This window comes from Meles meles, chromosome 6 (genome assembly GCF_922984935.1).
Source record: "Meles meles chromosome 6, mMelMel3.1 paternal haplotype, whole genome shotgun sequence".
In the NCBI taxonomy this organism is placed as follows: domain Eukaryota; kingdom Metazoa; phylum Chordata; class Mammalia; order Carnivora; family Mustelidae; genus Meles; species Meles meles.
The window spans coordinates 151,553,701-151,573,494 of NC_060071.1; the positions used below are offsets into that span (position 1 = coordinate 151,553,701).

Genomic DNA, 19,794 nt, shown 5'->3' on the forward strand with positions numbered 1-19,794 from the left:
TCTTTTTTTTTATGTTATTTATTTATTTATTTGGCAGAGAGAGAGACAATGATAGAGGGAACAGAAGCAGAGGGAGTGGGAGAGTGAGAAGCAGGCTTCTGGCTGAGCAGGGAGCCCGATGTGGGACTTGATCCCAGGACCCTGGGACCATGACCTGAGCTGAAGGCAGATGCCTAACGACTGAGCCAACTAGGCCCCCCCCCCGTGTTATTTCTTATGCTCCACAAATAAGTGAAACTATATGATAACTGACTCTCTCTGCTTGAATTATTTCATTCAGCATAATCTCTTCCAGTCCCATCCATGTTGATACAAAAGTTGGGTATTCATCCTTTCTGATGGAGACATAATACTCCATAGTGTATATGGACCACATTTTCCTTATCCTTTTGTCTGTTGAATGGCATCTCAGTACTTTCACAGTTTGGCGACTGTGGCCATTGCGGCTATGAACAGTGGAGTACAGATGGCCCTTATTTTCACTACATCTGTATGTTTTTAATATCCTATTTTTTTTAAAAAAATTATGTACTTTTAAAATTTCTTTCCAGGGCAATAACAGGGTCATAGGGGAGCTCTATTTTTAATTTCGTAAGTAATCTCCACACTGTTTCCAAAGTGGTTGTACCAACTTGCATTCCTACCAACAGTGTAAGAGGTTCCCCTTTCTCCACAACCTCTCCAACACTTGTTTGCTGTCTTGTTAATTTTGGCCATTCTCACTGGTGTAAGGTGGTTCTCAATGTGGTTTTGATTTGAATCTCCCTGATGTATAATGATGATGAGTACTTTTCCATGTGTCTGTTAGCCGTTTGTAAGTCTTCATTGGAGAATTGTCTGTTCATGTCATGTTCCCATTTTTTGATGTGGTTATCTGTTTTGTGTTTGTTGAGTTTGAGGAGTTATTTATAGATCCTGGATATCAGCCTTTTGTCTGTAGTGACATTTGCGAGTATCTTTTCCCATTCCGTGGGTTGCCTCTGTTTTGCTGACTGTTTCCTTTGCTGTGCAGAAGATTTTTTTTTATTTCTTTTCAGTGTAACAGTATTCATTGTTTTTGCACCCAGTGCTCCATGCAATACGTGCCCTCCCTATTACCCACCACCTGGTTCCCCAACCTCCCACCCCCCGCCCCTTCCAAACCCTCTGGTTGTTTTTCAGAGTCCATAGTCTCTCATGGTTCATCTCCCCTTCCAATTTCCCTCAACTCCCTTCTCCTCTCCATCTCCCCATGTCCTCCATGTTATTTGTTAGGCTCCACAAAAAAGTGAAACCATATGATAATTGACAGAACATTTTGATATTGACAAAGTCCCAAGGGTTCATTTTCACTTTTGTTTCCTTTACCTTTGGAGACATGTCTTTAAAGAAGTTTCAGTGGCTGATAACGAAGAGGTTACTGCCTATGTTCTTCTCTATGATTCTGATGGATTCCTGTCTCACGTTGAGGTCTTTTATCCATTTCGAGTTTATCTTTGTGTATGGTGTAAGTCAATGGTCAAGTTTCATTCTTCCACACATAGCTTTCTAATTTTCCCAGAACCATGTATTGAAGAGACTGTCTTTTTGCACTGGAAAGTTTTTCCTGCTTTGTTGAAGATTATTTGATCATAGAGTTGCAGGTCCATTACTGGCCTCTCTACTCTGTTCTACTGGTTTATGTGTCTTTGCACTGCAATTTCATGCTGTCTTTGTGACAATAGGTTTGTAGTATATCTTAAAATCAGGAAACGTTATGCCTCCAGCTTGGTTTTTCTTTTTCAACACTTCCTTAGTAATTCAGGGTGTTTTCTGGTCCTTACACATTTTAGGATTTTTTTTTCAGCACAAAGTAATGAAAAACGTTCCATGCTCATGGATTAGAAGAATAAACATGATTAAAATATCTATACTGTCCAGGGCAATCTATACTTTCAGTGCCATTCTGATGAAAATTCCTCTGGCATTTTTCAAAACAAGGACTTTCAATGACACACTCAATCAGACTGACTTCTTATATTGTGCTTTAAATCATTTTAATTTGAATTCAGTTCAATTAACACACAGTGCATTACCGGTTTTAGAGGTAGATTTAGTGATGCATCAGTTGCCTATAACAGGTAGAGCTCATTCCACGAAGTGCCCTCCTTAATGCCCTTTGGCCAGTTACCCCATACCCCACAGCCACCCCTAGTTTAAACACAAAATTTTGAAAATAATTTCAGGATTTGGATTGGGGAAGATTCATCCTAGAATTATAGCTCTATTTATTTGTTTTATCACCACATTATCTGCTTAGATTCTTTTAAAAATTATGTTTGTTTAGCCACCATAGAGTACATTATTCGTTTTTGATGCGGTGTTAAACAATTCATTAAATGTGTATAACACCCACCGCTCCTCCCAGCATGTGTCCTCCTTATTGCCCATCCCCAAGTTACCCCATCCCCTGACCCCTACCCCTCAAAATCTCTGTCCGTTCCACAGAGAAACCTATTGATTTCTGATTTTATTTATTTTGGGCTTTCTATTTTCCTTTTGAGAAATCTAGGCAGAGGTTTCTCAATTTTATTTTATTTATTTATTTATTTATTTTTATATTTATTTTTATTTGTTTATTTACAGCATAACAGTGTTCATTGTTTTGGCATCACACCCAGTGCTCCATGCAGTACGTGCCCTCCCTATTACCCATCACCTGGGTCCTCAACCTCCCACCCCCCCCACCCCCCTGCCACCCCTTCATAACCCTCTGGTTGTTTTTCAGAGTCCAGAGTCTCTCATGGTTCATCTCCCCTTCCAGTTTCCCTCAACTCCCTCTCTTCTCTATCTCCCCATGTCCTCCATGTTATTTGTTATGCTCCACAAATAAGTGAGACCATATGATACTTGACTCTCTCTGTTTGACTTATTTCGCTCAGCATAACTTCTTCCAGTCCCGTCCATGTTGCTACAAAAGTTGGGTATTCGTCCTTTCTGATGGAGGCATAATACTCCATTGTGTATATGGACCACATCTTCCTTATCCATTCATCCGTTGAAGGGCATCTTGGTTCTTTCCACAGTTTGGCGACCGTAGCCATTGCTGCAATAAACATTGGGGTACAAATGGCCCTTCTTTTCACTACATCTGTATCTTTGGGATAAATACCCAGCAGTGCAATTGCAGGGTCATAGGGAAACTCTATTTTTAATTTCTTCAGGAATCTCCACACTGTTCTCCAAAGTGGCTGCACTAACTTGCATTCCCACCAACAGTGTAAGAGGGTTCCCCTTTCTCCACATCCTCTCCAACACACGTTGTTTCCTATCTTGCTAATTTTGGCCATTCTAACTGGTGTCAGGTGGTATCTCAAAATTGAACCAGGAAGAAATTAACAACCTGAATAGACCAATATCTAGTAATGAGATTGAAGCAGTGATCAAAAACCTCCCAAAAAACAAGAGCCCAGGACCTGACGGATTCCCTGGGGAATTCTACCAAACTTTCAAAGAAGAAATAACACCAATTCTCCTGAAGCTGTTCCAAAAAATTGAAGCAGAAGGAAAACTTCCAGACTCTTTTTATGAAGCCAGCATTACCCTGATCCCCAAACCAGGCAAAGACCCTACCAAAAAGGAGAATTTCAGACCAATTTTATTTTCTTTTTATTTTATTTTTTCCCAAAGAACTAGGCCTTTGTTTTTTTAATCTGTTCTGCTGTTTTTTGGTTTTTATATCATTTATTTCTCCTCTAGTCTTTAGCATTTCCTTCCTTCTGCTGTATTTAGGCTTCAGTCATTGCACTTTCTCCAGCTCCTTCAGGTGTAATGTTAGGTGGTGTCTTTTAGATTTTCCTTGTTTCTTGAGGTCTTCTTTCTTCTTGTATGCTGTGTATTTCTGTCTTAGGATTACCCATGCTAATTAGGTGAAAGTGACGAAGGTTTTATACTCTTGTGGGAATGTGTGTGTGTGTGTGTGTGTGTGTGTGAGTGTGTGTTTAATGTTCAGGCTCCACATCCACACTGCACTTGGTGGGATTTCAGTACTTTATGATGTTGTCATTAACATTGATACCCTGAGCTTTGTTTAAGACAGTGACATACCCCCCCCCCCCCCAAAGATCCTTTCATCTTTTTCTTTGGATTGTTGATGTCTCTGTGGCCTCATATGCAGCATGGACTTTACGCTCCTTCTATCAAGTTTGTACATTGAGTTGGGTGGACCTGTGATGCATACTGAGTGCCTCTGGGATTCCTGTAAAGGCTCAGTTGATGAGCATCAGGATATTTGTGATTCATTGGTATTTAGGGACAGGAATAAACAACGTGAGTGAATCTGTATTTTGTGCATTTTAATATAATTGTTTTCCCATTAGAACAAATTTTCGAAGTCAGAGAGTGAAGAGGTAAGGATAGAATCATGTGTGCAGAGAGGGCCCTGAGGGAAAGTGTTCTCTGGGGAGGAATCGCCAGATCCTGACAGGAAACTTGCCATAACCTCCATCTGCATCTTCTCCTGGGCTTAAAGACAGAATTGGTGAGGAGTGTGCACCCTCTGGTGGTCCCTATCCTCTACTACAGTGAGGTTTCTGTCTGGGTTCACACCGATGTCCCCTAACTGTCCTGTTGCACAGTAACATATGGCAGTGTCCTTGGCTCTCAGGATGTTCATCTACAGATACAGTGTATTATTGCCATTGTCTCTGGAGATGGTGAATTGGCCTTTCACAGAGTCTGTGTAGCTTTTGCCACTTCCATCATAGCCAATGCATGTGACCCACTGCAGACCCTTCCCTGGAGCCCGGCGGGCCCAGCTCATGTGGTAACTGTTGAAGGTGAATCAAGAGGCTGCACAGGAGAGTCTCAGGATCCCCCGGGCTTCACCAGGTCTCCCCCAGGCCCCCCAGCTACACCTCACACTGGGCACTTGAGGACACAAGACATCCTGGTCAGGAAATTGTCACAGACCCACCGTTTCTGTTACTCATATCCACTCTCACACTCAAGGTTTCTTGTTCACCATCAATTACCTTTGAAAAGAGCAACAAGGAAAACCCAGGCAAGCACAAACTCCATAGTCATTTGTCTGTGTTCTGTCTTGATTACTGATTGGAACACCTGGAAATCCTGGTGCTGGGGTTCCTCTCCCAGTTGCATGGTCAGGGCTGGGCTCTTTTAATAAGCAGAGGGAAGGCAGCTCTATTTGCATGTTCTCTGAATATGTAGCAAATTTTCCAGGTAGCATCCTCATGACGGCAGTGACCTAGAGCAGTTGCGAGGTTCCTGGGGGAGTTTGGTCACCATGATATCTTTGATGAAGCCGCAACCTTTTATTTTGTGATTTTGCTGGAGAAACTGCTTAGCACCCATTATTTTCCTTTTTTCACATATGCACCCCATCATTGTGATGTAGGTACCAGTTTTACCACTATTTTACAGGTGGGTATGTTCACCCTGCAGCACAGAATGACTGTGTGAATTTCCAGGTGAGCACAGCAGGTGAAATTGAGCCCCAGTGTCTGTCTGTGCTCTTCACCATGGGAACTATTTGCTCCCTTGAACCTCCTGCAGGACAGAGCTGGACATGAGATTTTCAGGCTTTCTGCACTTCCAGAAGTCCCAGTAGACTGATGTGTGGAGATCAGGTCTTTCTGTCATAGAACTTGGAGACACTGAGAAACCTTGACAGAGACTCACAGAGCTTCTGGAGATGCTGTGGGCTATCAACAACCAGAAGGGGCATCGATGACTGTTCTCTCTGTACACATCAATGGAAAATTTTAAAAAAGATAAAAGAATAGAATTATTAGTTCAACGATTAAGGTCAGAACACCTGAGATCAGAAGGCATGCTATTAGTTAAAGACAATTCTTCATTTCTGAAATGGTGATCATTGTACTTCTACACTCATATTTATTCCCATGATGATATCAATTATATTTGTCCCAGTGCTTCATCCTTGGCAAGTTTGTTTTTTGTCATTATGATGGTTTATTCCGAAAATGTAGGACTCTTCTCTATTTCCACAGATTTACAAAGTGATTATTGTGTTTCTGTCTGGGAGATGTTAACAGAATATTTATCTAGAAACTGTAGGGAGGAGACCAGCCCTCAATCAATGTCTTGTCTTGGATCATGAGCTCCATGGTTCTTGAGTCAGAGGGACTGTGAGTGCACCCTGATTGTCCCAGCAACAGCAAGTGTCACAGACCCTTGCAGAGATACAGGGACTCCTCTTTTCTCTTTCCCATTTATCCAGCATGCGAGGAGTTACCCTCTCATCATAACCCCTACAGATTGTCCTGTTGTAAGGATATGTCCTCATACTTCCCTCTTTTACTTGAGCGCCTCACTCAGCTCCTTAGGCCACAACATTCAGCTATATTTACTATATTCAGAGGTGAGCAGGAATCTTGGATCAGGTCCCTACGATCTATAAGGTACCCTCAAGATGCTGAGGTCTTTCCCTCCTGAGGGTACAAATTCATAGTTTCTATTGTATGGGAAATGTCTCCTGTTTCAGTAAGGTGAGGGTCAGCTGTTTTCCTTGGAGTAGTCCTAGAAACCATGTCTCTATATGTTTCCAATTATATTTGCTGTGATTCACTAATGAAATTGCCATTGGTCTGAGAATTATGTTCAGCAGGTATTGGGTTTTAGTCATTCTGACAGGTATGAGATGACATCTTTCCATGGTTTTGATTTGTGCTTCCCTGATGATGACTGATGTTGAGCGATTCTTCATGTATGTGATAGCCATCTGGATGTCTTCCTTCAATAAATGTTTATTCCTTTCTTCTGCCCATTTCTTAACCACATGATTTGCATGTTGAGTGGAGGAAAGTCTTAAGAGATTATGGGTATTAAACTTTATCAGATATGTCTTTTGCAAATATCTTCTCCCATTTATGACTCATATGTGGAATTTATGAAGGAAAACAGATGAACATAAAGGAAGTGGGAAAAGAAAAAAAGAATAGGGAGGGAAACAACCATAAGTGACTGTTCATAGTGGAGTACAAATAACAGGTGGATGGAGGGAGATGAGTGAGGCCTGGGGAGATGGATAATGAGCATGAAAGAAAGCACTAGTGTTGATGAACACTAGGTGTTGTATATACGTGATGAATTACTGAATTAGTCTCAGAGGCCGCAGTCTCAGGGGTCGCAGGAGCTCCTGCTTGTACCCCAGTGCTGCTAAAGCTGCAAGCAGTATTAGTGCAGAGAGCTGGATTCCAAGGGCTGCCTTTGCTATGGCTGTCACATCAGGTCCAAACCTCTGGAAAGATCCCAGTCAGAGATAGTGTGCTGAGATTTTCCTTTGGTCAGGGGCTGGGAGTGTTCAGGCTTTTGCCAGTCCTTGAGGGCACCAGCCAGTTGCCTGCACAGACCTCTCTCATGGGAGGGTGTGGAACCCGACTCAGACCATGGTCACAGGGTGTGCATGCAGAGTGCAAAAGGCTCAGGTTATAGCGATTGCTGTCTGGCCTCCACACCAGACTCTCTCATGTACTCTGCAACCCGGACACTATCACGTGCACTGGTGGCTCAGGGACCATGGCCTGGATGCATCACAGCCCTATCTCTGGCAGGGCACTGGCGGTGGCTGTCCTGTGTATGTGGGCTTATTTAAGCCCGTGTCCCTAACCACCCGACTCCACCAATTTCCCCTTAAGATCTTTTGGTCTTTTTGAATGATTTTAACCAGACTCCAAGTTAATCCTGGTTCTCAATCACAGGGTAATCTTGTATTGGTGTATTACTTTCTAATGGGTCGCTTCTGGTGTCTCCCTCCTCCTTTTCTTTATCTTCCATATCAGTCCACATTCCCACTCCACTTTACCTGTCCAGCGGTGTCTTCTGCCCCTGTAGAGATCCAGAAGTGTATAATCCTACACCTCACTCTGATTTCATGTGTGTTCAGGGTGACCCGGTAAATAATCAGCTCGCTTTAGGGGACCAGTTGAAATAGCATCTCCTACTTCTCTACCATCTTGCCCCCTCCTCCAAGTTGTAGAATTCTTAATTTTATATTATAATAGTTCAATAGCTCAATTGCAGGATATTGAGGAGAAGAGTAAACATTGCCCAAGAGCTTTATCTACCCTACTGGGGAAAAGGTTGGTGTATTTTTGGCTGTATTCAGGATACTTGTCTCATATAAGGTGAAGTGAAGAACTTCTTATTTATTTTCTTTTTAAAATGAGTGTGGTTTAGGACATGCACATGGATGCCCAAATTTACAGCAGATTGACTTGTGGTGGTTCACTGTACGTGCCAAAGTGACTGGGCCATGGGTGCCCAGAGTAAACATCTTTTCTCTGGATGTCTGTGGTGGTGATTACAAACAGATGGGTATTTGCATCCATGATCACTGGGTATGCGGACATTATCCAATCCATTAAGCTTCTGAGTAGGATTAAATGCGGAGGGAGGAGGAATTCCATCATTGTTCCTTCCTGCATGCTTGATGTGGAAGCTTCATATACTACTGCCCGTGAAGACAGTTACACATTCAAGTCCCCAGGTTCTCAGATGAAAGACTAGTTCAGGAATAGTCAAGAACTACTCCTTGGCTTTCCTGGGACACAAGCATGTGAGAGTAGATCATGGGACTTCTTGGACTATTCAGTCGTGTATGACAGTGGGGCTTTGGCATCTGTTCCTCAGGAGAATGCTCAATAATACAAGGAGATTCTATTGTGTCTTGTGGGTTATGGTGACTGAAAAAATAATGTCACACATACAAAGGCCTGAGATGCAAATTGCTATGAATGGAGTGTCATGTTTTGTTTTGGATAAGAGCTGAGTGATGATAAGAGTGAGGATAATGAGGAGCTACATGATCCTGAAGAAACCATGTGCTCCAAGAAGGAGAGATATCAGGTCATTGGACTCACTTGGGGTAAGCCCGCTTCTCTTCATCCTGGGGACAATTCCTAGAGCCTTGAAGAAGCAGCAGTGTAGATGAGAATCTCAGCTCAATATAATAATTTAGGAAACACAGGGCATTAAAAATTGACTAAGGAATAGTTTAATAAAATGAGTATTCTTGAAGTAAAAAAGTAATTTTTTTTAATTTCAATCTCCCTGATGGCTAGTGATGATGAACATTTTTCATGTGTCTGATAGCCATTTGTATGTCTTCATTGGAGAAGTGTCTGTTCATATCTTCTGCCCATTTCTTGATATGATTATCTGTTGTGTGTGTGTTGAGTTTGAGAAGTTCTTTATAGATCCTGGATATCAACCTTTTGTCTGTACTGTCATTTGCAAATATCTTCTCCCATTCTGTGGGTTGCCTGTTTGTTTTGTTGACTGTTTCCTTTGCTGTGCAGAAGCTTTTGATCTTGATGAAGTCCCAAAAGTTCACTTTCGCTTTTGTTTCCTTTGCCTTTGGAGACCTACCTTGAAAGAAATTGCTGTGGCCGAGGTTGAAGAAATTACTGCCTATGTTCTCCTCTAGGATTCTTATGGATTCCTGCCTCATGTTGAGGTCTTTTATCCATTCGAGTTTATCTTTGTGTAGTACACAGCAAACGAAACACTCAGGAAGGCAAAAAGGGAACCCACAGAATGGGAGAAGTATTTGCAAATGACAGTACAGACTGACCGCTGATATCCAAGATCTAGAAAGACCCCCTCCAACTCAACCCACACAAAACAGATAATCATATAAAAAATGGACAGAAGAAATGAACAGCCACTTTGCCAAAGAAGACATACTAATGGCACACAGACACATGAAAAAGTGTTCACCATCACTAGCCATCAGTGAGATTCAAATCAAAACCACATTGAGAGCCTCCTTTTTCTCCTCCACCCTGTAATGGCTGCATGAGACCCAGGGGGCTGCTGCCGGAGGGGAGGAGGTCTGTGAGGGCAACCACAGCAAAGTCGGGGGTGTCAGTTACTAGGACAGTAAGGATTGTATCCTGGAGCCGCTTTCCCTGCCAGAAAGTCCAGGTGGCACCACTGCTTTAGAAGGTTCTCCATCTGTGCCTTGTATTTTCTGTGAAGAACATTTTTCTATGGATGAACAAGACAAACTTCTGAAGCACATGATTATTGAACATAAGATGGTCATAGCTGACGTCAAGTTGGTTGCTGATTTCCAAAGGTACATTTTATATTGTAGGAAAAGGTTCACTGAACAGCCCATTACAGATTTTTGTAGTGTGATAAGAATCAATTCCACAGCTCCACTTGAAGAACAAGACAATTACTTTTTGTTATGTGATGTTTTACCAGAAGATCGACTACTTAGAGAAGAACTTCAGAAACAGAGACTGAAAGAAATTCTGGAACAACAGCAGCAAGAAAGAAGTGATAACCATTTTCATGGTATTTGTATGTTTTGCAATGAAGAATTTTTCGGGAACAGATCTGTTCTTTTGAACCACATGGCCAGAGAACATGCTTTCAACATTGGATTGCCAGACAACATTGTAAACTGCAATGAATTTCTATGCACATTACAGAAAAAGCTGGACAATTTGCAGTGCTTGTACTGTGAGAAGACCTTCAGGGACAAAAATACACTTAAAGATCATATGAGGAAAAAACAGCATCGGAGGATTAATCCTAAGAACAGAGAAAATGACCGATTTTATGTCATCAATTATTTGGAACTTGGAAAGTCGTGGGAGGAAGTTCAACTGGAAGATGATCGGGAGTTGCTAGACCATCAGGAAGATGACTGGTCTGATTGGGAAGAACGCCCTGACTCTGCTGTCTGCCTATTTTGTGAAAAGCAAGCAGAAACCATTGAGAAATTATGTGTCCACATGGAGGATGCTCACGAGTTTGATCTTCTCAAAATAAAGTCAGAACTTGAAGTAAATTTCTACCAGCAAGTAAAACTGGTCAATTTCATCTGGAGACAAATTCACCAATGTGGATGTTATGGCTGCCATGTGAAATTCAAATCCAAAGCAGAGTTAAGGACTCATATGGAAGAATCTAAACATACATCACTGCTTCCTGAAAGAAAGACGTGGGATCAACCAGAGTATTATTTTCCAACCTATGAAAACGACACTCTACTATGTACACTGTCTGACAGTGAAAGTGACATGACACCTCAGGAACAAAATGGAAATATCACCACCATCAGTGAAGATATATCCAAACTGCATGCTTTGAAACAAAGCAGTATTTTTTTTTAATTTATCTATTTTTTCAACATAACAGTATTCATTATTTGCACAACACCCAGTGCTCCATGCAAAACGTGCCCTCCCTATTACCCACCACCTGTTCCCCCAACCTCCCACCCCTGTCCCTTCAAAACCCTCATGTTGTTTTTCAGAGTCCATAGTCTCTTATGGTTCGCCTCCCCTTCCAATTTTTTTTTTATAAACATATAATGTATTTTTATCCCCAGGGGTACAGGTCTGTGAATCGCCAGGTTTACACACTCCACAGCACTCACGATAGCACATACCCTCCCCAATGTCCATAAACCCTCCCCCTCTCTCAATCCCACCTCCCCCCAGCAACCCCCAGTTTGTTTTCTGAGTTTAAGAGTCATTTATGGTTTGTCTCCCTCCCAATCCCATCTTGTTTCATTTATTCTTCTCCTATCCCCCTAAACACCCATGTTGCATTTCCACGTCCTCATATCAGGGAGATCATATGATAGATGTCTTTCCCTGATTGACTTATTTCACTAACATGATACCCTCTAGTTCCATCCACGTCGTCGCAAATGGCAAGATTTCATTTCTTTTGATGGCTGCATAGTATTCCATTGTGTATATATACCACCTCCTCTTTATCCATTCATCTCTTGATGGACATCTAGGTTCTTTCCATAGTTTGGCTATTGTAGACATTGCTGCTATAAACATTCGGGTGCATGTGCCCCTTCGGATCACTGAGTTTCTATCTTTAGGGTAAGTACTGAGGAGTGCAATTGCTGGGTCATAGGGTAGTTCTATTTTCAACATTTTGAGGAACCTCCATGCTGTTTTCCAGAGTGGTTGCACCAGCTTGCATTCCCACCAACAGTGTAGGAGGGTTCCCCTTTCTCCGCATCCTCGCCAGCATCTGTCATTTCCTGACTTGTTAATTTTAGCCATTCTGACTGGTGTGAGGTGATATCTCATTGTGGTTTTGATTTGTATTTCCCTGATGCCGAGTGACGTGGAGCACTTTTTCATGTGTCTGTTGGCCATCTGGATGTCTTCTTTGCAGAAATGTCTGTTCATGTCCTCTGCCCATTTCTTGATTGGATTGTTTGTTCTTTGGGTGTTGAGTTTGCTACCAGTTGCTACTACATGAGGGCTTGAAAAACTAGAAGAAAATGCCACAGAAAAACTAGAAGAAAATGCAACTTCTCATGTTTTTTCACTTATGAGACAAAGTCAGAAGAATAGTTTAAATTTGAACATCAGCAAAGGATTACTCCTTGGTGAAATAAAATTTTAAAAATACTTTCCAAAAAATAAAATGAGGACTTTTTGCATTTTGGGCTATAAAGTTTTACTATGTAATCATTATAAATGATCTCATTTCATTAGACTCAATTATTTATAATAAGGAAGACATTTGGGGCACCTGGCTGGCTTAGCTAATGGAGCATGTGACTCTTAATCTCGGCGGTCATTAGTTTGAGCTCCACATTAGGTGAAAAGATTGCTTTAAAAATTTTTTTTTCTTTTTGAAATAAAGTGGATGCATAAATCACAAAAAAACCCCCCACATTGAGATACCACCTTACACCAGTTAAAATAGCCAAAATTAATACGACAGTGAGCAATGTGTGTCAGAGAGGATATGGAGAAAGAGGAACACTCTTACACTGTAGGTGGGAATGCAAGTTGATGCAGCCAATTTGGAGAGCAGTGCGGAGATTATTTAAGAAATTAAAAATAGAGTTTCCCTATGACCCTTCAATTGCACTATGGGGTATTTACCACAAAGATACAGATGTAGTGAACAGAAGGGCCATCTGTACCCCAATGTTCATAGCAGCAATGGCCACAGTCGCCAAGCTGTGGAAAGAACCAAGATGCCCTTCAACAGACGAAAGGATAAGGAAGGTGTGGTCTGTACGCTCTATGGAGTATGCTGCCTCCATCAGAAAGGATGAATACCCAAATTTTGTATCAAAATGGACGGGACTGGAGGAGATTATGCTGAGTGAAATAAGTCAAGCAGAGAGAGAGTCAATTATCATAAGATTTCACTCACTGTTTCAGCATCAGGTATAACACGGAGGACATGGGGAGATGGAGAGGAGAAGGGAGTCGGGGGAAATCGGAGGGGAAGATGAACCGTGAGAGACTGGGACTCTGAAAAACAAACCAAGGGTTTTGGAGGGGAGTGGGTTGGGACATTGGGTTTGCCTGGTGGTGGGTATTATGGAGGGCATGTATTGCATGGAGCATTGGGTATGGAGCATAAACAATAAATTATGGAATGCTGAAAAGAAATTTTTAAAAAAGAAAAGGCATAACTAACGTTAAAGCAGGTCATAAGAGTGAGATACTAATCAGATGGGACTGATAACTTTAAACAAAGAGGAATAGGCACTAGTGATCTCGCCCTCTCTAGGAGCACACTGAGGAAAAGCCGTATGAGGACAGCAGGAAGGTGGCTTTCTGCAAGCCAAGAGAGGTCTCATCAGAAACCAGCTATGAAAGCATCATAGTCTTGGACTTTCTAGCTTCCAGAATGGGAGAAAATAAGCCTCTGTTGGCTAAGCAAAAATAGTCGTGGTAGTAGTAGTAGTAGTAGTAGTAGTAGTAGTAGTAGTAGTAGTAGTAATTGTTATTATTGTTATTATTATATTAGTAAATAAATTGAGAGGAGGTAAAATGATATTATTGGTATACTAGGCCTCTTCCAATTATTTTATTATTTTTTTAGGTTATTTGTTTATTTGACAGACAGAGATCACAAGTAGGCAGAATGGCAGGCAGAGAGAGATCGAGAGAGAGATGAGGAATCAGGCTCACTGCAGAGCAGAGAGCCAAATGCGGGGCTCGAACTCAGGACCCTGGGATCATGACCTGAGCCAAAAGCAGAGGCTTAACCCACCTAGCAACAAGGCTCCCCAGGCATCTTCCATTAATTTAGTTGATGAAGGCACAGGAATACCTGAACCATTTCTGCAGAGTGTGAAGTTGTTACAAAAATTGAGACTCAGGGGCATTAAAGCATACATAGGGGTTTTAACATGGATTTGTTCACAACAATAGAACTGCAGAACCCTACAGGAAACCCCTCTCTTGTCATCCTACCTCTGTTCCCGCCGCTAGTGCTTGGACATATGGTCAGAGATTCCTGAGGGCCCCACGTAACAAGGTTCCCCCTCCACTTCAGGGCTGCTGCTATCACTACAAGGTGGTCTGAGTGTCTCACTTAACAGGTGTTCTGAGCTATGGGATGTGCTGAACGAGAGCTCTGTGCTGGAATGTGACCATTGTCCCTTTATCATAACACTGTTCTTTCAACCTTTCCTCCAATAACCTCTGCCCACCAGTCTTCATCCCTGCATCTGCCATCTGTGCTCCTCCTTCTGGTCTCTTCCATGCACGTCATGAGGATTTACCAACAGTTCACTGTGCTTTTGTCCAATATCCTCATGATAATTGTCAGTGATCAAAGGAACTACATAGATAAAGCCTCACGGACTCTCTCCACCATTGTCCTGTGTTCATTCCCCTGATGTCATTACGTCCTAACCCATCTCAGCTCCTGACCTTCTAGACATGCATTAAAACCCCTGGGCTTCATGAGTAGAGCTGACTCTGCCCTCTTCAATATCTATCTGTCTCATCTATCCAATTAGTCATAGGGCAACCACCCAGCTCAGAAAGACCTCAGTACAGGGTGTTAAGGCAAGTATTCTTGGATATAAATTTAGTACAATTAAACTAATAATCTTGGAAATTAGAAGTTTACATAAGTAACAATATGGAAACCTGGATCTCATTTAATGTAAGATTCTGTGAGTTTTCTCTCAGCTATGCACTACAGCCATGTGACCAGACCAAAATCAAGTTACAGGACAACTCAGGAACTGCAGCTTAAGGAAATGGTCATTCTTATGTCTGCCCAAACCTGTCTTCCACATCAATTAGTTTTCTATGCACTTGGCCTTGCAGATTCCATACTGTGCAGATGGGACCGTGCGGCATGTGGCCTCAGGCAGTGACTTCTCCCATGTAGGCGCATGAATGTGAAAGTCATCCATGTTCAGGCTAATGCTTCTATTGTCTTCAGCTAGTATTTCAGTGTCTATCCATTCCCTATAAGAAGAAAGCTTAGTGGTGTCCATGATGTTGGACTTACAACGACAGTGCCTCTTAGCATCTGTGTGCATGTTTTGAGTACACATGTGCTCTAACTTCACTTAGTTCTGTGGCTGCAGTTGGTGTCACTGGTCATGTGGTCAATTGTGTGACCACCCTCACAAAACAGTGGCCCACATTTTGTACGAGGTGCCATTTTGCATTCCCACCAGCAGCGCCTTGCTCTGTTCCAGTGCCCTTTTTATCCTGGGGAAGTTGTGAAATGCCTTTCCTTTCAATTCTGAATCTTCTCTGTGGCTGGCACAGGGTAACATAGACCGACCTGAAGGAAGGACCTCGATCACTTAACTGGTTCATGCTGGGACACACTCCAAATATCCTCTGTAGGGCCCATGGCCGACTGCCCCAAATGTACACCAGGAGCAGATTCATTATTTTGCATGGAATGTAATTAGGAAATACCTACTGCAAGGCCCCTCATACCCTCTTCTGTGCCCCTTACGGCAGGAGTAATTCTGCCACATAAAGAATAATTCCCGTCCTGTACTAACAAATAAAAACACATCTTTCTCACTAGAGAGAGACTTTCTATCTGAAGAAGCTGGAGAAGCAGACCTTGCTAATCTTTTACTAATCTCCTACCTCAGGACAAATTATGCCTAGAATTCTGCATTAAGTAAAGCTTCCAAATACCTGTTTTTATTTTCCTGTAAATTCCTGACAAATGTATCATCTCTTTGTCCAAAATGTGAAAAAAATAACTGCCTGCCTATTCATCTCTCTGGGTCTCAGTTTCACTACATGCCTTCTGTGCACATGTAATAAAATGTTTTCTTTCTCCTGTTAATCTGTCTCGTGTCAACGTACCTCTTTGTCCACCAGAACCTGTAACTGAGGGAAATTCTTCCTCCCTTTTCTCTCACTAGACTGTGCATTCAGCCACAGTGTGTTTTTCAGCGCAGACACCAGCACTAGACGTGACACCCACAACCCTGTGTGCTGGTTTAAAGACCAGAAATACGCGTTTCTGGCATGAGGGTTCTTGATTTTTAAAAGACCTGCTCTTAAAACAAACAAACAAAAAAAAAAATAAAAGACACGCTCTTACATTGTCCTGATGATAAGCTTGTATTTCCAGTGCATGTTGTGGATTCACTGGGTCAGCCACTGTCTGGAACACTAAGGTCCAAATAGAAAGAAGGGCTAGTTTTCCACCAGAGTTCTCTTCTTGTCCTCCTGTAGTGGTCTGAGTTGGTGCCCAGGCCAACTGGGAGCCCTCCATCTAAGACATTCCTGCAGGGTGGCCACAGGATGTGGCCACACCTGAATGCAGGTGGTGTTGGGAAAGTACAAGCCTCTGAGTGTCCTGGAAGGGGAAAGATATGGATATTGGTGTTGGTTCAGTATTTTCTGTAATCATGTGTCTGTGAGGCAAATAGCACACATGTGGACATTCTGGTACAATTTACAAGATTACCTCCACAAATAAAGCTATCCTAGCTAGAACCCGAAGTGAAAATCCTGTTACAGAATTCATATGTTGTATATCTTTCATGAATTATGGGATAAAGTCTTATCCAACGTAAGTTCTGAAACAGTTAATCATGGATTCAAAATAAATTAATTTCTTAATCAATTACTGTTCAAGAAGTTGTGACATTTAATTCAGAGAAAAATCAATAGTCTTTTATGTCACTAATATGTTTTTATTTATTACTAGATAACTGTACAAATAATAAAAATAATGGGAAGTTGGTATTGTAAAATCTTGAATGAAAATCCCAAGCAGATTGTGACTTTAGGTTGTTTTTTTATGTTATATAGCACAGTACATTTATCTGTTAAAAATAATTATGTGAATTATTTTTGGTTGCAAAATATATTACCAGTTATGCAAGTAATTCCATTATGTCTTCTAGAATCTAAAAATATATGGATTTATATGTGTAATAACTCATCAGAGATTATCAGTAAATGAGTCATACCAAGGATATTATGGGAAGATGGATATTACAATTAGACCATGGGTACAGCACATTTTCTGCCAATGCTTGTATATTAGAACAGAAGGAAATTTATATATAGCTTATAAGAAACACAGCAGAGGACAGCCTGCTGATTATGCCCAGAAAAAACTGAGAGATGAGATTTGGGGAACAATGGAGAATACTGAAGGTCCACAGTTGTTCAAGAGAACTCGGTGGTGACACAGGTAAGTGAGAGAGTCTGTGAGGTTCTGCACACCTGGGACTCCTTGTTCAGGTTCATCTGGACCAGTGCACCCAACACAGGGAGACTCCCAGGGGGCAGGTACATTAGATTAGTAACTGTTCTTAGATATTCCCGAAATGACTGAGATACATGCACAGGACAGCTGCCAACAGATGGAAGACCCCCTAGTGAGTTTCCCTCTTCTTGGGACCAACCATCCCAAGGAGCTTCATGCTGAGGTGAGGACTGGGCCTGATCCTGCTCCACCTACAAGGGCACAGATTCACCTCAGACACAGAAGGTGGATTCCATGCAGACCCCCCCTCGGATGTTACAAGAATAGAAGGACCCTGAGTGGAAGGGTCATTCCTGTGACTCCTCTGATGTGTGGAGTTCAGTACTGGTTTCATGGGAAATCAAGAGAGCAAACTGCCCAGAAGTTATTTATGAATTCTCTAGGGGAAATCCTGGCCAGTCGATGGGACAAAAGCAGGGACATGAGAGGAAGTGACAGTATTGTTTCATTCAGAAGCTGATACATTATTTTACTTCTGGATCATGGTTGGAGCCATAGATCCCCATTTCAGCCCCACTTTAGGGCTCTGCCATCATGGTAGACATTCATTATGAGCCTCTCTCCATCTGGCACTTGGTTGAAATCTGGGCAGTATAACAGGGCTCCAGCTCCATGGGGCTCAGGGTCCAGGACAGATTGAGGGAGAAGTCAGAAGAAGGAGAGAGTGAGGTTGGAGTTGGTTTCTGATGGATATTCAAGGGACAGCACAGGGCGGGCAAGGATCTGGGGACTGCCAACTGGATCTCAGGATTCACATGGATTCCCTGTGTGGAAGAAAGGAAACACGTCTCAAACACAGTCAGCAAGGATGATTTCATGGACTCTCCCCACCAGAACAGGACCCAGCAGGACAGGGATGGGTTTCCCTCTCTGAATTGTCATCCTACCACTTTCTTGGGGAAGTCTGAGAGCCCCTCATAGCAGGTGGGTTGCTTTTCCATCCAGGAAATGGAGCGGTGTCTACAGAGGGGCAGTTCCTCTGTACATGTTGGTGGACACAGGTGATCAGGGTGGACATGTGTCCACCCACATGTATGAGCCAGAGGATACACTGAAGCCAGGGGGACAAGAACAGTGCTGGGCAGTCATCTTAGGGGAAGCTCATAAACATGGGGGACAGTGTGTGCCCCCTGAGGGCAGAGAACCAGCACTCAGCATGCAGAAAGCCTGGGCTGTGCAGGTGCTTCTCAAGGACGATGGGAATTTGCAGCATGTGCTTCTGTGGAGAATGAAAATGGGACATAGAAGAGGTTGATGAAGGGGAGTTCCCCAGAGACTGATGAGATCTCAGCTGTGTGGAGGCAAAGCTATATTATTGTTGTTGGCCACACGGAGAACATTAGGTATTAGAGATTGAAGAAAAAAAAATCCCTGTGGACAGCTGAGAGTCCAGAGAGGAAATCCCTGATCTCAAAAGGAAGCCCTACCCCACTGCACCTGCTCCTGGTTCTGATCTCTGCCCTGTGGATCCTGAGCACTGTCTGGTGCCCTGAGTGCCCCTGCAGCTCAGCACATCCTGTGTCAACAGGGAGGTTTCTGTCCTGGCTCACACTGATGTCCCCTCACTGTGTCTGTTGCACAGTAATACATGGCCGTGTCCTCGGCTCTCAGGCTGTTCATCTGCAGATACAGCATGTTCTTGCCGTTGTCTCTGGAGATGGTGAATCGGCCCTTCACAGAGTCTGCGTAGTATGTGCTACTTCCATCATAGCTAATCCATGCGACCCACTGCAGCCCCTTCCCTGGAGCCTGGCGGACCCAGCTCATGCCATAGCTACTGAAGGTGAATCCAGAGGCTGCACAGGAGAGTCTCAGGGACCCTCCAGGCTTCACCAGGTCTCCCCCAGACTCCACCAGCTGCACCTCACACTGGACACCTACAGACACAAGACATCCTTGTCAGGAAACTGTCACACATCCACGGTTTCTTTCTCTCAGATCCACTCACATACTCAACGTCTCTTGTTCACCATGAATTACCTTTTAAAAGAGCAACAAGGAAAACCCAGCCAAGCACAAACTCCATGGTGAGTTGTCTGTGATCTGTCCTGATCACTGAGTGAACACCTGGGTATCCCGGGCCTGGGGCTCCGCTCCCAGCTGCAGAGTCTTGAATGTGCTGATTAAATCAGCAGAGGGAAGGCCCTATTTGCATGTTCTCTGGCTATATATTCAGCCTGGTGATCTATTCTGACAAAGAGGCAGTGACCCAAGCCATTGTGAATGCCTTCAATTTAGTGCTAATGACCAATTTTGAAAAAAAAGTTTTTTTGGTATATAAAC

At 42.8% G+C, this 19,794-nt stretch overlaps 1 protein-coding gene and 1 gene segment (V, D, J or C); one reads left to right on the forward strand and one right to left on the reverse strand.

The window, feature by feature from the left end:
* Positions 1–19,794, reverse strand: part of LOC123943474 — a 1,358,446-nt gene that overhangs the window by 631,007 nt on the left and 707,645 nt on the right.
* On the forward strand, positions 449–16,260 carry LOC123944814 (zinc finger protein 277-like). The gene is given in 4 exon segments (XM_046010178.1): positions 449–460; positions 4,625–4,909; positions 9,804–11,115; positions 16,151–16,260. Coding segments are annotated over 4 exon segments (1,719 nt in total).